Source organism: Stegodyphus dumicola, chromosome 1 (genome assembly GCF_044657685.1).
Source record: "Stegodyphus dumicola isolate Sdum_Otavi_A_Nest chromosome 1, ASM4465768v1".
NCBI classification, from domain to species: domain Eukaryota; kingdom Metazoa; phylum Arthropoda; class Arachnida; order Araneae; family Eresidae; genus Stegodyphus; species Stegodyphus dumicola.
In genome coordinates, this window is record NC_140768.1 from 118,646,370 (window position 1) to 118,664,915 (window position 18,546).

General features: G+C 30.3%; 1 protein-coding gene across 2 annotated transcripts in view; it reads right to left on the minus strand.

The window, feature by feature from the left end:
• The window catches only part of LOC118191583 (actin-related protein 2/3 complex subunit 3-like), a 34,718-nt gene extending 16,884 nt beyond the window's left edge, over positions 1-17,834 (minus strand). Inside the window, exons 1-4 of one of the 2 annotated variants that reach the window (XM_035362397.2) lie at positions 17,703-17,834; positions 17,498-17,591; positions 6,911-6,987; positions 1,230-1,298 (exon numbers count right to left, since the gene is read on the minus strand). In XM_035362397.2, the coding sequence (XP_035218288.1) occupies positions 1,230-1,298; positions 6,911-6,987; positions 17,498-17,591; positions 17,703-17,714 (252 nt within the window). In that variant the 5' untranslated portion in view covers positions 17,715-17,834. Of the gene's footprint in view, positions 1-1,229; positions 1,299-6,910; positions 6,988-17,497; positions 17,592-17,690 lie in introns of both variants that reach the window. The other variant, XM_035362396.2, reaches the window with a different exon arrangement.
• Positions 17,835-18,546: the final 712 nt, after the last annotated feature.

Here is an 18,546-nt window from a genome sequence, read left to right on the forward strand (position 1 = left end):
TAGTTATCCAACATGGAAGCACACGAAGAGGAAGGTTTTGGTTCAAGTTAAAGTTTCAGCTCTCAGAGTTCAGGTTCCCAATTAGTACATCATCAGCGTTATGCAAGCTTCGTGGCATTGATTAATCTAGAAATTATGCAGTCCAGAAATGTTGTTAATTTTTTTAGAATGAAGATGGGTGTTAAAGACCTATTATTATTATTTGAAAGATAGATATTTTATATTTTACACACACACATATATATATTCAAAAGTTGATCTCCACTGCCAAAGAAAATTATTGCTTCAATGTAAATAATCCTGTGATTGTTAACTTATGCTGTTGATATTATTCATAATGTTTTTAATGACTACTAAGCATTTTCTAGATTATTATTTTGAGAGTTTATTGTTGCAGATGTAGATGATCTAGAGCAATGGCCTCAAACTGGCAGCCTCTGAAGCAATTTTATGAGGCCCATGAAAACATTTTACATGCGATCTAAATCTTGTTCAAAGATTTGAAGATAACTTGATTAACTTTTCTTTGTACTTGTCAAAAATAAACAAGCTCAGTTATAAATTATTGCACTAAGAATAACTGCTTTGTTTGGAAAAAAATTATACAGGAAAACATTTTTTCCGAGTTGAAAATTAATAAGAAAAGAACCTGATTGATCACTGAGCATCTACAATTCACATGAAAATTATTTGGAGGCATTTCTCTCCCACACTACAAAATTTATCACCAGCAAAAAACCATTAGTTATCAAGCTGTAGTAAAAAATAAAGTAGTTTATAATTATTCACATACAAACATATGTATTTTTATTTATGCGCTGAAGAAAAATTTAATAACAGAAAGAGATTTATTCTCGAGTTTTGTTCCATTTGGTGAATTTTCTCTGAAAAAATACAAAGGTTTATTATTTTGCTTATTTTCAATTTAATTTAAATTATTTAATGCTTAATTAAACATGTTAAGATTAGTTAAATGTCTAAGCATTTAATATTTTTATTTTATTAATAAAAATTTTTATTTTGCTTTTTAAAAAAATTGTTTCGTCAGATGTTTTCAGATTGCGCATACAGCCCACGCTCAATCTGATTTTGAGACCACTGATCTAAACAGGTAAATGAACTACCAATTGCTCCAATTCAGTTTTGATTACAAACATTAACACTCAAAAGATCACATTCAGAAAAAATTTAGAAATGCATAATTTTAAGATAACATTAATATAACTTACTCTTTGGAGCCTTTTTAAACATTCTGTGATATATAAGGTTAAATATATAAGTACTCTATCTGCTTCACTCTGGAAAAAAAAAAAAAATAAATAAATAAACAGCATTTAAAGAAGCAATTTAATTAGATCATTGGTCTCAATCAGTGGTATATAAATTGTAAAGGGAGATCTTGCAAATAAGTACTGTAATGATAGAATGTTAAATTGCTAATGTAAAAAAAACCCAACAAAATAATAAATTTATATACATATATTTACTGCACTGTTAACAATTTGGAAATAAAAAAAAATATCTTTAATCCCTTTAATCATTTTAACACTTGGCACTAGCAAAAGCCTATGAGTATGATTGGTTTGTGTATTTGGTTGCAAGCAGACTTTAGAGGTAGATGCTTGTTCACAACTGGAAGAGCACATTCACATTAACAGACATGCATGTAAACCTTCTGTGATTGGCAGTAAGTTATGGTAGCTTTGTTTTCAAAAGTTCTTCTCATGTAAATAACTTTTAATAATTATTATACTTCAATTTTGTAGATGGTTTAAAAACGGGTCATTTAGTCAAGTCTAACAAAATGCTGGACAACAGTCAGTTGTTCATTCTTCAATTTCAGCACCTGATTTCAAAACACTATAGGGGGGGATGCTACTGAAAGCAGTAGTGAACTACCATCTCATCTGACTAAAAACAAAAAATTGCTGGACATGGTGAGAAGAAAAGGAAAAAGCAAAAATAAGTCAGCAACTATTTACAAATGGGTTTTTATTTTACTAGGGAAGAAATCAGAGACCCAAACAATTAGTTTAATGTGTATCAAAATTCCTGGCAACAGCAATTTAAAATCATCACTTCTTTGTAGACATCTTGGTGCAAAACATTTAACCCACAAGGATAAACTTGTTGAATATTTTAAAAGAAAATTAGCAGATAATAGAAAGTATATTGGCTTTTTTCCCCCGTCAGCTTCAAATAATGATAGCAAAATGGCCCTTGAGGCATCATTTCAAGAAAGTTATCAAATTATAAGATCTTACAGGCAAATACAATGGCAGAAAATTTAATTAGACTATCTGCAAAAGATATTTCAAAGTAAGTGCTTGGAGAAAAGGCAGCAAACTGACCTAGTTCTTTTACCAAACAATACGGAGTAGCATAGAATTAATGATTTGACAAATAATGTGGACAGTGAATTTTGAAGAGAATAAAATTGTTTTATTTTGTAATTTAGCTTGATGAGTCGATTGATGTAGCAAACACTCCAGTATCGCTTGACTACATTTGATATATTTTTAATAATTCTATTCAAAAGGATGTACTATTTGCAAACCTATATAACTGGAGAAGCAATTTTCGATACAGTTAATAGTTATTTTGGAAAAAACAACGGAATAAACCGGGGTGTATTGTATTGGTGTGGGTATAGAAATGGTGCAAAATCAATTACAGAAAAGTTTTCTGGTCTGGTGGTGTGGCTACAGAAGATTAATGAAAAAACTAAATGGATTTGTTGTCATCTTCATAGACAAGCATTTGCATGTAAGCATATTCCTGCAGAATTGTCTATTATTTTAAGTGATGCTCTAAAAATTCTTAATTTTGTTAAAATCACGTGGTGCAAACTGCCATCTATTGCATGTGCTTTGTGAGGATTTTGAAAGCCTTCATGTTTTACTGCTTTACACAGAAGTTTGGCTTTCCCATGGCAAATTTTTGACCTACTTGTTTAAACTGAAGTATAAAAGTTCATGCATTGTTTATTAATAATCCATTTCATTTGTCTTCTTGTGTATTGGATATTCTTTAGCTGCAAATGGTAGCACACTTTGCTGACAGCTTTTGTAAATTAAATGAATTAAATCTGTTCATTAAAAGGCGCAGGTGTAACTATATATAAATGAGCATGATAGCATTAAAACCATGCTAAAGAAGTTCAGTTTTTGGATCCAATGTCTGCAAATGGATAAATATGAATGTTTTGGTTCTCCCAGCTTTTAATCAGAAAATTCAACTAATGAAAGGATTAAAATGAATATATGTGAACATCTGAAATATCTTCAATTAATTTTTATGACAATTTTCCTAAGAGATGCAATAAATCACTATCATACATACAACTGGAAATGTAGTCCTTTACAAAGAGATGTAAGCTCAGAGACCTCTGTAACTTTACTGGAAAAAGAAAACTCATTGAGTTATTCTGTGACAGTTCCCTAAAAGCTATTTTTAAAGATCATTCTTTAACTGATTTCTCGCTCAGTGTTACAAATGAATATAGTGTTTTGTCAAAAAAGCCATTAAAGTTTTATTAACCTTTTTGCCCAACATTTCCATATCAGAGAGGAATTTTAATATGTATTTAATTTTTAATATGTATGTGAATAATAATCTGTATGATTTTTAATATGTATGTGAAATATAAATACAGAAACAGACTAAATGCAGAACCTGATTTAAGACTGAAACTGTCAGACACTCAGTTAATCTTTGAATTTTTTTGCTCCATCAGACAGCCACAAATATCCATTAAGAGTTCTTTCAAATTTAATGTATAACCAAGAATCAGTTAAATAAGTTATTAATCAGTTAACTTAACTAAGAATACGTTGATTTGTTGAATTAATTTTGCATTCAAGTTAGTTTTTATTAATGTTTGTACTTAGATGTTTTATAATTATGCTTCTGTTTCGTCATGAACTATTGTGCAACATGGAAAATACATGTTCTACCAAATTTTATTGTTTCTTACCTGTACCTAATGACTACACAAGAAGTTCTTCAGATTTCAGAAGCGGTGCACAAGGATAAAAAGGTTGGGAACCACTGAATTATATGATTTTTTTTTTTTTAACTTTTATGTTAGAATCAACAGGTACTTGTAACAGATCAGTACATTATCATATTAAATACAGGTACATGCACAATACTGAATTTGAGCAATTCTCTAATTATTATTTTTTTTAGTGAAAATGGACTGTGACGTACATGAAAAGAATAACAAAGTATTTTGTTTTTTGATGTATCGTAAAATACTAGTTTAATAATTTAAATTTGGGTCCTTTTCTGTTAAAAGGATGCTACTTAGCACCAAACATAAATAACGGCATGAAACCTAACTAGATGATTTCAACCATAATGATATATAATGCTTCATGAAAAAAGATTAACCACGAATAACAATAATGTATCATATTTTATTTATTTATTATTATTCCACTTGCTTCACCCCTCAATGGGCACTACAGGTCAGTCATGTTATTCTGATCATTGCTACAGCAACCTATTTTGGTTGTTTATCTTTTCAACCTTATTATAGATAAACAGATTTAACAATAGTTATTACTTTTGTTGGGTGCTTCAACTTACAATTTTTTGGGAATGTTAGTATAAAAATAGCAACCGTTAGCAACCTAATCTTTGGAATATGGTAACGGTAGTTTGGCGACATTATGGAGGCGATAAAGGTTATTACCTAGGACTTTGGGAATAATGTGAGAAGTACTCAGTTCTGAATACGCATTATTTTGTGTGAGGGAAATGAGAGATCATGAGATATGTCATGTGACATTAATGGACGAATTACAGTTCTTTAATCAGAAAAGGGGGTAAATTTGGAAAAATATCTGTAGTACTATATTATTTTGTATTAAGCTTCATTGTATGTTGTGTGAAAGAGTGTTGATTAATTTTTGGATTGCATGGCACTATCTAAAGTGAATTCTAAATTTTTAATGCGTTTATCTGATAATTCAAAAGAATTGGTTGAATGGTGTATGAGTGTAGGATTAATTGCGGATAAGTATGAATGTCCAACATGTGGGAATGAAATGAGATTGTGTGAAAGGAAGGATATTACAGATAAGTTTGAATGGTGGTGCAAGAAATCTGGTGAAAATGGACATTTTGTGAAACGCAGTGTAAGGAAGGGTACGTGGTTTGCTGAAAGTGTGTTTGAGTGTGGGGGAAATTTTAATTTCTTATTAGTGGGTGAATAGAATGCCAGTTGACTACTGGATTATTTAATCTATAAGAAAAGCTTATCCGCCACGTAATCAAGATTTTGAAGAAGGTTAGGAAAGTTAGTATTTTTAATTATTTGAGGATATTATTTTTATGCATTGTTCTAAATGTAAGGAGTAAGTAAAGTAATATGGTATTATTAGAAAATTGTTATTAGCAATGATTTAGTTTAAAGTAATTAGGATTATAAGCTAATTTTTATTAACTTAATGCTATTTTAATTAAATGATAGTTATTTTGTGAATTATATGTTTGTAGGAATTTGGTATACGTTTCAGTGGAAGTAAACGTGCATGGCAATAATTTAAGTATTTGACTCTAAGTATTTGCAACCATTTTTAATGTTTGCATTATGAATTTGTTGGTGACGTTTATAATAGATAATTTAGAGGTAAAAGTTTTTGGATATTTTATTTATTTTATACGTGGAAATGTTCATCCTTGGAAAGGGTATATACTTTTTCGCGATCAGGTAATTTCATATATGTGCTTTTTACCGAGTTTAAAGATTCACAAAATTTTCCTGCATTTTCGTGCAAATTTTTGTAATTTATGAGAAAATAGCAGTATAGATGGATAAAGTTAAGAGTGTGTGCAATGTCATTTTTGTGCAATTCTGGGATTTTTTTTAACTAAAAATAAGTCGACGTGTACATGGTTTATGTGTATATGCTATTCTGAAAAACGCAGCAAGGAGTTTGCGATTCTGCACTTTTTCCCAATTTGGCAGTTAATATTTGTCATGATTAAGCAGTTTTGTTCCATAAAATTTCTAGCATAAGTGTAATTCGGATAGCAGATTGTTGGAAAAAGTGTTCAGTAAATAAAAAGAAAAGAAACATGTCTTTACTTTTTGAAGACAAAATGGCGGCGAAAAAAAAAGAGGGTTGCTGTAGCAGAGTTGGTCGCCAAATTTTCGCCAAAAAATTGCCAAGTTACCATAATTCAAAGATTAACCAAAGTTAGCTTATACACATATATACATGAGATATTTACATATATACATGAGTAGAGGCTTGCTGCCTTACTATACGGGAGTATAGTCGCGTATAGTAACATTGCGACTATACGGGAGTATAGTCGCAATGTGGTCCTAAGGAGCGCTGGTCTATGAATGAGAAGCCATCGAGCTGGACGGTGTCCTTAAAATGAACTAACCTATAAGTACCACACTCAATTTCTGCTTTGAGATCTAAGGGGAGAACCCGTGCAAGAATTTGAAGAGCTTCTGTGGATGTGGTAGTGAAACACTTAGTGATCTTGAGAAGGGTGATACGTTGAATGCATCATATAATAGATATATAATGTTTATTCTGTGAGATGCCAAATTTGTATTCAGCCTTGGCAATGCTCACATTAAATACTGCACAGTACCATGCAACAATAGATTTAGGATTGCACACATTAAACATTGCACAGACCAACATTGAACCATCATGCAATATAAACAGGCTATATTTTTTTTAATAACATCTTGTTATGTTTAAAAAAAAATGCCAAAATCACCAACTGCACACAATAAGTAACTTTTATCTTGCATTACTTTTGCCAAGAGATTAAAAATAATAAGTTGGAAAAATTATTTTATAAATCAAACATGATGTGATGCATAAAAATACAGGCATTATAAGATAGAAATGTAAAAATTTCCTATAATACTTACTTTGATTTCATATGTTCTGAAGAACACATTCGCTTTAAAGAAATATATGGCTTCATCAATAATATCTTGCTCGGCATCTTAAAGAAAAGAAAGTAGAAAACAGTGTACTTTAGTTTTCTGCATTCACTAATACTCCTTTTTCTCACATCCACACAATTACTAAATACATAAGTGGATTAAAAAAAAAAAGAGATTATAAACATCAGCAGCCCTCCACAATAATTGCTTTTCAAAAGGAATTATTGTGGAAGGGAATACTTTATTCCCAGAGGGTAGGCAGATATCACTAATTGTCTAGCAGCAGTTGAGCAGGCAAATTCGCAGATGTTTCAGAACGATTGAAATGGCAAGATCTTTAGAAAAATAATCTTATTTGGATCTTTAGAAAAATAATCTTATTTATTTGATTATCATCAAATAAATCTTATTTGATGCGAGCCATGATTTATTGTCCTGATCAAGTACCTGTAGCATTGCCATACCATTACTGATGATTGTTATTGTGCCACATAATCAAGGTTATGTGAAGCCATCCAATGCAAGCACCTTGGCATGTTGAGTGATGGTGTCATACTCCAGCAATGGCAGTGCCTGGGCGCCATACTGTTAATCAAACTCAAGAATTGCTGCAAAAGTTTAAGTGGGAAGTCTGGAGTCCCCTCTCCCTGACAAATTTTGTATTTTTCAGGGACAAATAGACAGATAACTTTTGGATTTGTCATTTGGGTGCCCATATTTCACACCCAACGACAATTTTCTTTTTCTGAAACTGAAGGAACATTAATCTGAAATATGTGGAAAAATGATAAGCAAATATGCATTTTAATTCCCTTTTGTATTTTATGCCTACTGTTAATAAATAACATTTTATTACCCTTGTAACCCCCTTTTTGGGGGGGGAAATCTACCCTCGTACAAACAGCATAACAAACTTCAGTCATAAAGACATAAATTCTTAACTTGCAATGAAAAATAAAAGAAAATTATATGGTAATTCCCATAGCTGAGTAAAACTAACCTATTTATCTACTATAATATAGAAATACGACAGAAAAATCAAAATTCAAAACATTCTCCAAGCCTTTTTATTGCTCAAACATTAGAAAAATCATAAAAAACCAAATCACATCAAATTACTGATTAATAATTCATCTGTTGTAATACAGAAACACAACATAAAATCAATATTCGAAATGATATACTTGGGTATTTTTATTGCTGAAACATTTGAACAATTTAAAAAACCCAATCACATCAAATTAGAGATTAACAAATTTTACCTAAGAAATACTTTATGAAGGTAAATTTCACAAATTAAGATAATTTTCCATTTATAAAGATTTCCTTTTGATTTGAAACAAATAATTTAATTTTTTAATGACAGGCCACACAAAAATATGAAATTTGGTCATTATATTGATATATCAAGATTCTAGACAAAAGTTCTCCTTTATACAACATAATATTAAAAGTTACTTACATATTATATCAAGTCACCAAATTTTCAGAATGAAAAAGTCTGGCAAGAATTCACATAACTATTCTTCCAGTAACTATACATATAACAATCCTTCAGTCAAGCAACATCACCATTTCTGTATGCATTCTTTTTGTTGTATTCCAATTTTTGTTGTATTTAACAGTTTTTTTAGAGACAAATAAGATAAATTTTGACGTGAGCTCAATTTTAAAATTTGCACTTGAGGAATTTGCCAGCAATGAAAGAAACTGCAGCAAAATTTCTGTGGGAAAACCACATTTTGTTGCAAACACAGTGAAAGGAACACTAATGAGATGCACTTGGTAGACAGCTGATGTAGAATGCTGCAGTTATGCACAAGGCCAAATCTGAGCAATTCTCTGATTTTTTTAAGCCATGAACAGATCATGAGAAGAATACAGAAAAAAATTACAGAAAGGTTTGCAAAAAATATTTCATCTGTTATGATAAACCTTGTTTAGCAATTAAAATTTGTATTTTAAAATGATACAGTGTATTTCCTTTTGATATGTTTATAAATTTTGCTGACTTTCAATAAACGCTGATAATTTGGGAAGCATTTTAAAAAGTCATGAAAATTGCCAACCTGCACCCAAGAAATAACTTACCTCTTCATACGTAAAAATTGCCAAACTGCACCAAGATGGTTGTATTAATACATACATACAGATTAAAGTATATTACCATATGACAAATAGCAAAACAGTAATAAAAATTATGTTCAGACATATTATTCTTTCTTCTAAGCATAGCTTCACATAGATATATCAAGATTTTATAACCAAAAGTCAAGCATCAAACATTTATGAAAAATATCTTAAACAAATTATCTTCATTATACGAAAGAGAGCATAAATAATGACAATAATGATATAATGTTGGAAATTACAATAAAATGCTTAGTGACGTACTATTATTGACATGTATTGTCAAATAAATATTTTATTGTTAACTATGATTTTTTTTACTATAATTAACGAGATATTTAATAATAAATTGCCTTTAAACATTCTGTGCCAGTTAAATATTAAAGTACTTTACCAGCTTCACTCTGCAAAAGTAATAAAAAATAGACAGCATTTAAAGATTCAATTAGATAAAATGAATTATTTGTTTTCATATATATTAGAAGCATATATCAATGCATATCATATTAAATCTAATTACAAACACAGGTGAAAAATTATAAGAATTCAAAAATTAAGTCTATTTTTATGAAAAGTATAGAACCAAAGGTATTAACAATGTTGCCAACGAACTATGCAAATATTCAGAGTTGAATACATAAGCATACGCGTGCGTGATTGTGGATGGGATGTAACTGCACTGGGGATTTTCGTCAAATTGCGTACTTGTACTCCTTTACGTCACTAGCTATATTTCTCGCAAGAATTGGATCAATTTTATATGGTATCAGATAAAATAAGTAGCCATGAATATATGGATGGCAAAATGAGATACAAAAATTTTCAGCAGATTGGAGACAGGCTAATCATAAGTGCGGGTGGCCACAGAGCTTAATGTAATACCCAGTGTCATCTGCAATCTTTGGAAACAGTTTCAGGACACCGCATGTATATCAAGAACATCTGGACAAGGTCAGTCAAGATCCACAACGATGAATAAGGATCATTATTTAGCACTTTCAGTGCCATGACACAGGACTGCTACTGCTTCAAAGCTCTCACGTGAGCCATATGTTGCCACTGGAACTCAAGTTTCACAGTCTACATTTGCCCAAAGGCTTTAGATCAGATAGGGTTAAGACAATGTGTTTAACATGACGCAGACAAGATATGCCTTGAACTAGACTTCAATGGAGTACTGTGTTTTTACAGATGAGTTGAGATTCAGCCTAGACACTGATTCTTGGCATACCTGCATATAAAGAGAACCTGGAACATGATACCATCATTCTCTCATCAAGGAAAAGGATCATTGTGGTGGTGAAGGTATAATAGTTTGGGCAAGCATTATGCTGGATGGCCACATACCCCTGCAGGTGTTTGACAAAGGCTCCATATCTGTTTAAGAGAGATCGGTTTCTTTATGTCTGGTCTTATTTCACTTAGTTTTAACCATAAATTAAGTTTCACTTTTAATTATGTTCTGTATTTATTTTTAAAATATAATACGGAAGACAATCCTTGTTCACACAAATAGGATGTTCAAAAAGACAATAAAAGTTTGATAGCTTTATTTGAAATTACTTTAAATTCTTTTTTTCAGTTCAGCCAAAAGTTGATAAGTGTCTTTTATTTTTGAAATCTTCAAAAATCTTTTATTTTTTAAATCTTCAAAAATCACACGAAATTTCTACCAATTGTTCTTTTTCTTCACGGGATACAAATGGATTTCTAATGCAATTTTCTTTTTCATAAATGGATTTCTAATCCAATTTTCTTTTTGATAATCCTAGAGAAAATAATACATGTTGAAATTATTTATCAATGAAAAACATTCTTTTTTAATGTTGGATACTAATTTGTCTTTTATTTTCAAATTATTTTTGGTTAGAAAACTTTCTAAAAGTGGTAAAAAACTTTAAAAAATATCCAATTCTTTGATTATTAGTGAGGTTTTTTTATCATTGCATTTATTTAAACAAATTAACAATCTGCCCTTGTAATCCTGAATTTAATTCATTTAACATTCCAGAAATATTAGCTAAATAATATGCTACATGTGCCAAGCATAATTTACTAAGCAAACATTTTTGCAATTCAAATTTTGAATCACAGAAGAAAATTTGAATTTCTGATCGAAGTTCAAAAAGACGATTTAAAACTTTGCCTCTGGATAACACCTTAGTTAGAAATGTAGCAAAAGTGTTTCGTGTTCACTGCCCATTTCTTGAAATAAAACCATAAATATTTTTTATTTTAATGCTTGGCTTTTAATAAAATTAACAATTTTTGAGCTTGATTCAAAACAATTTTGTGGTTTTCGAGGATTGTTTTGGATACTAAAGCTTCACGATTAATGGAACAGTGAGTAAATTTAATTTCAGGTGCAATTTTCTTTATTTGAGAAATAACACTGAAATGTTTTCCTGTTAAAGCTTGAGCTCCGCCACTGTACTGTATATGCACAAACACCATAGAATAACATTCTCAGCCGTAAAATTGTCCATTACTTTAAAAATTTCATTTGCAGTTGCTCTATAATGAAGATAGTCATAAAATAAATACTCTTGAGCAATTCATTTATCTTCTTTAAAATGTATTTAAACTAATAACTGAAAAAAGTTCGTCATATCAGTACTTTCATCCAACTGCAATGTGGAATACTCACCGTGTTTTATTTTTTGAATAAGTGTCTCTTTTATGGAATTTGCCATTTCATGAATTCGCCGACTTACTGTATCATTTGATAACGAAATATTATTAAGTTCATCAGCCTTTTTTTTATTGAATAATGTTAAAACGATACCTTTAGCTTTTGGTAATATTAATTATCTCCAACAGTGTGAGCTGGCCCAAAACGTTTTTCAGATTTTTTCTTTAAATTTGCATGCTTATATTCAAGATGTCTTTTAAGAAACGACGGTTTCATACTTTGATTGGTTCACCAAAACAACACACTAAGGTTGAGATTCCATTTTTGTCTCCATTCCAAGTAAACCCAAATGATGAATAACGTTTCTTATATTTTCTATAAATAATTCTTTTTTCATTATTCTTAGTGCTAGTAGATAGTCCTAAATCCATCACCTGTGAATCATCACTTTTCTGCTGAGTCAATCCTAGTCATTTTTCCATTTTGAAAAATTTAGATTTGTTTTATTATTAATATATTACCAGTTCTTCATTAGCAAACAACAATATTCTCAAATCTCATAGAAAAGTAAGGAATACAAAGCAACAAGAAGACAGAATACTTGCTGTTAGAGACAGCAAATTGATGTAAAAAAATTAATCTAATTGAAAGTAGAGCAATATGAGCCCGGAAATGGTAGCAGTATAATGTGTAGACATGCTAATATATGGATCAGCTCTAAAAGAATGAATGAGATACTATTATCTTTTTTATAGGAACTCATTTCCCTCCTATTAAATAAAACATCCATTTCTATTATTCCTTTTAAAAACATCATTGATGACAAATTATGTTATGTCTATGGCTAAAAGAATATTTATGAAAATAAAAACAGATTATTTTGCTAAACTCTATGAGCAGCTATTGGCAGAAAAAAAAAAAAAAAAAAAAAAAAAAAAAAAAAAATCAAAACTCAGATCGCATAAATTTACAAGTGTTAGAAAAGATTTAAATAGGATGTTTCATTATTTAATTTTTGGATATAATAGTTCAAAATACTTTGTTTCTTTGTTTTCTTAACCAGCAGTTAAGAATCATTGCCGGTACTTTTCCGTTTTGCTGGCGCAAGCGATAAAGTTGCCAATAATGGTACAACCAATGCCAAACGGAATATTCTCGCTGGTAACCTTTTACGCCTCATTTTCAAAACAAGTCCCAGCTTTTTCTTATCAGATTGATTTTTTCTTTCAATACTGGCATATAATTACATAGAATTTTTATCAGATAGTACAGTTTTATGTCTAAGGCCATTTTCGGTAATTAAGTCAATTAGGATGCAATCACAGCGCTTACCCGAAGCTGAAAATATAGAAAAGATAAAGTCAAGAGTTAAATTCATAAATTCTAAAGAGAATGCATTAGCGAAGTAAAGCACTGCAGTTTTACATAATTTCTGAGTAAGCTATTTGTACGAAATGAAATATTTCTTGCATTTAAACTTGTGTTCCAAATTAAGATTTAACTTGAAATTAATGTAGATAATTACTGAGAGCATTAGATTTTTGTAGAGTAGTTTATGTGAGATGAGATCGCTTGGGGTCACGTGAAATGAACCGGCGAATCAGGATGTTGAACCATGAAAGCATAGTAAATTCTTAAATTAATGTCCTTTTACAAATTTATTGTCTTTATTTATTGGCTTTTTATAAAATTTAAAGCGATATTAAAATGTTTATGCCTTCAAAATAAAAAATTCTTAGAACTAATATTTTTTTAACATTTTTATGTGTATACTGTATGTTGTCGCCAATAAAGTCTGCTTGGCGAGATTTGCGCTGGCGAAACGGAAAAGTACCTTTTTTTTTTTTTTCAGATATGCTTAGAATTACTTCTACTTTAAGATGATGTTAAAAATTTTATAGGTTATAATACAAAAATGTTTTCAAAAATCTATAAAAAATATTTAAAAATACAAATTTTTAAAATAGGTAATAAAAAATGTGCGAATTTTATTTTGAATAAACCTAAATTTCAAATTCTAGAAGAAGTAATCAAGTAAGTTTAAAAAAGAGATATCAATAAATATATATCAAATTCAATTAACATTGAGGAGCTAAAATTTTGAGAACTAATTTTTATAAAAGTATTTGTGCGATTTTTTACAAAACTTGGCAGTTTGGCATAATTTGAGTCGCAGAATCGAAACATGGAAAAAAATTGGCATGTCATTTCAGAAAAAGTCTGATTTTGTCTCAAAATACCTATATTAAAACAATGCTGTATATAAATCTAATGCATATCCCAAGTCGTGCTTTTGAGGCATGAAAACACGAGTTGAATTTCGTCAATCGGCCCACTAGATTGGGAGATATAAAACTGTCCCATTTCTTTTTTTTGCGCAGTGTACCTATATTTGATTCTATAATAGTACTTGAACCATTCTAATACATTCACGTGCAAAATGAAGAGAATTTCCACATTATGGCGAATTTATGAAAAACTATTGGACAGATTTTAATGAAATGTAGTATGAATATAAATTTATAACAAAGAAAGATGTACCATTCAAAAGTCATTTTACATACACATGGTATCAGTAAACTTTGTAAGTGCAGAGATGTCAAAACTTCACATTGTGATATTGACTTTGAAATTTTTTTGGTCCAGTATCACAACACATATTTTATCTATATGGTGTCCTCTATGATATGTGACCTTATCATATGATAATGTCTAAGGCAATGAATGAGGTGCGTTTCCGTTTCGCCGGCGCAAATCTCGCCAAGCAGACTTTATTGGCGACAACACACAGTATACACACAAAAAATGTTAGTTCTAAGAATTTTTTATTTTGAATGCATAAACATTTTAATATCGCTTTAAATTTTATAAAAAGCCCAGAAATAAAGTCAATAAATTTGTAAAAAGACATTAATTTAAGAATTTACTATGCTTTCACGGTTCAACATCCTGATTCGCTGGTTCATTTCACGTGACCCCAAGCGATCTCATATCACGTAAACTACTCTACAAAAATCTAATGCTCTCAGTAATTATCTACATTAATTTAATGTTAAATCGGTTGATCTTTAGATTATGGTAACTTGGCGATTTTTTGGCGACCAACTCTCCTACAGCAACCCTCTATTTTTTTTTTCCCGCCGCCATTTTGTCTTCACGAAGTAACGACATGTTTCTTTTCTTTTTATTTACTGAACACTTCTTCCAACAATCTACTAGCCGAATTACACTTATGCTAGAAATTTTATCTAACAAAACTGCTTAATCATGACAAATATTTACTGCTAAATTGGAAAAAAGTGCACAATACCATACTCCTTACGCGTTTTTCAAAATAACACATACACATAAACCATGTACACGTCGACTTATTTTTACTTAAAAAAACTTCCCAGAATTACACAAAAATGGCGTTGCGTACACTCTTCACTATATCCATGTACACTGCTTTTTCCGCATAAATTAGAAAAATTTCACGAAAATACATGAAAATTTTGTGAATCTTTAAACCCGGGAAAAAGAACATATATGAAATTACCTGATCGCGAAAAAGTATATACCCTTTCCAAATATGAACATTTCCACGTATAAAATAAATAAAATATCCAAAAACTTTTACCTCTAAATTATCTATTATAAACGTCACCAACAAATTCATAATGCAAACATTAAAAATGGTTGCAAATACTTAGAGTCAAATACTTAAATTATTGCCATGCACGTTTACTTCCACTGAAACGTATACCAAATTCCTACAAACATAAAATTCACAAAATAACTATCATTTAATTAAAATATAATTAAATTCAAAAACACTACTTAAAATATAAATAAGCACATACATTAAATTAATAAAAATTAGCTTACAATCCTAATTACTTTAAACTAAATCATTGCTAATAACAATTTTCCCAATAATACCAAATTACTTTACTTCCACCTTACATTTAAAACAATGCATAAAAATAATATCCTCAAATAATTAAAAATACTAACTTACCTAATCTTCTTCAGAATCTTGCTTACATGCTGGATACACTTTTATTATGGATTCAATAAAATTATTGAACAATTTTTTCTGCGAATTTTTCCTCTAAATAAAAAGCAAAATTCTCTTTATCACATCTAGAATTCACTTTAGACAGCGTCATACAATCCCAAAATTATTCAACCCTACTTCACACAACACACAATGAAGCTTAATACAAAATAATATACAGCCACAGATATTTTTCCAAATTCCCCCCTTTTCCGATTAAAGAACCGTAATTCGTCCATTAATATCACATGACATATCCCATGATCTCTCATTTCCCTCACACAAAATAATGCGTAATCGGAACTGAGTACTGCTCACATTATTACCAAAGTCCCAGGTAGTAACCTTTATCGCTTCCAAAATGTCGCCAAAGTACCAGTTACCATATTCTAAAGATCAGCCTTGGCGACTTTATCCTTGCGTCGGCAAAACGGAAAAGTACAAAAAAAAAAAAAAAAAAAAAAGATTTTGAACAACAGGTAATTGTTCTAATCTATTACTGCTTTGTTAGCCATATTCAGCGGACCATATGCCCATTAAAAAAAAAAAAAAAAAAAAAACCTCTTTTAATAATAGGATTTTATAATCTTAAAAATAATCCACTGCTTGTTGTTCCATAGAAGGAAAGTCCCACTTTTATTCATATTTTCAAAATACATGGAAAATTCAAAAATTAAAAAAAAAAAAAAAAAAAAAATTCAAGAATATCATGCGATAAATTTTCTGAAGAAAAAAATGATGAGATGAGGGATGACCTAACAATATGTTACGTTTTTTTCATCACTTTATGTTATCAAAATAACCATGGACAAACATGATCACATTAAGTGATATCTTATGCAGATCCAAATTTATTTTATTATTTATTACCACAAAATGTCCAAAAAACTAATATTCTTCCTTCCTTTTGGACTTCTTAACATCAGGAATATATTTGCAGTGCTTAATAACATGTCAATTGATACTGATTTAGGTACACTACACACAGCCAATTCATTTAACAACAGGCTGAGGTGATAATAAATAAAATACAATATGGCAACTGCATTTTTCTCCTTGCAATTTTCTTTTCCATCTAATTTATTTTACTGTTAAACTTATAAGATACAATCTCATATACGCATTATAACTTTACTATATATTATTGGCAAGCATCCCATGAACAGCTATTAGCTTTCATAGAATTAGAAATTTCAGGATTTCCTATAGTGTAGTGGTTCTCAATCTTTTTTCCCCATGCATTCTTTTGAGAATTGTTATACGATCATTCCACCCCTCTTTTCAAAACTCGAAAAACACATATGCATGTATTTAAATTTAGATTACTATTTAATGTGCTTTTTAAATTACACAAAAAAGTAGAGAAAATGTTGATAGATACTAAAATTTAAATAGTAGTTTTTTATATTCATGAACTAAAATTAAATACTTAAAAGTAAATAAAAGGCTGACCGAATCTCCCCCCCCCCGCGGTTGAAAACCCCTGCTATAGCGCATGAGACTACCGTCACTAACGCCCACAATGTTCATGGCTCAACTGGATTTCAGTTTTATATGCGCAAACAAAAGTACTAAATCGATAAATGAATTACATGTTTCTTTATTTATAATTACATATTACTTCGAATTTAAGAGAATACCCATTGTACCTTTTTATCTTTAATTCTCACATTTAGTATAAAAATTCTACCAACGAGTTCTAAAATAGGAAAATTTCAGTACTTATTTAAGCAGATTACAATTATAACATCAGAATATATTCATTCACCTGTACGTGGTGCGGGCCCTCGAAACTGTGTTCTTAGTGGAAGGAGTGCCATATTACCAATAAGCACATCCGATTTCAATTGTGAATGGTATGCCTAAAAAATTTCAAGTATTACTTATTTTATGAAGAAAAACAAAACAAGTGGAATAACATTTCAGTAAAATACATGTACAAAAAAGTGTTCAGTATTTACATTCGAACATACAGGCATTTTCATGAACTGGATTGACAGCACCAAACTACTATTTTAGTTATTCCAAACGTAAACAAACTTTCCCACACGCCCTTCCTGAATGGAAGATTTGCGGTACCAAGTTGAGTTTTAAATTTCCTGCTGAAAATAAATGAAAAAAATTTTACTGATTTTTAGGGGGAGGCGCTGCGATCACCGAGGCAAGCGGCTGCACATTGGCAGCGTTCTGTAAAAAAATGTTAAACATTCCTTTCCCCTTAGTGATTATCAATTAAATTACTTTCAAATAGTGTGTTTTCTACAAAACTTACACGTTTTCAAAAGATTTTCGGCTCCGATGTTGATGAGAATGAAACAGCGGACAATGGGAGCATATACTACGAAAGCCTGGAATTTTAAGATAAGTACCCTTCTTTCATCTAAACTAAATCAAATTTCTATAAATAAGTGCCTTAAAATCAAAAAAGTTTAATTTTTAATCAGTTTTTAGCATTAAACAATACTTGAAATTGCTCATTGCTGGTGGCTTTCTTTGTGTTTACAATTCCAAACAGACGCCAACGTTATCAGTTGACGTCTGTCACTACTTACAAAGGCCCCACACCTTATCTTGTTTTCAGGAATCTCGTGAGACAGAAAATTAGGGATTTGGGGCATCGCGCTACTTCCCTCTCGGATCTTCTGGTTTCTCTTTTTTTTTTAGATTGTTTAACTATATTTTCGCCTTTAAAGAATATTAGTACACCTTACCGATTTTTTTTTTTATCATACTGTTCCTTGCTATCTGTTAAATGTCCATATGTAAGGGATGGATTGTTCTTCACTGCCTTAAATAAATTCTTAGAACTATGAGCTT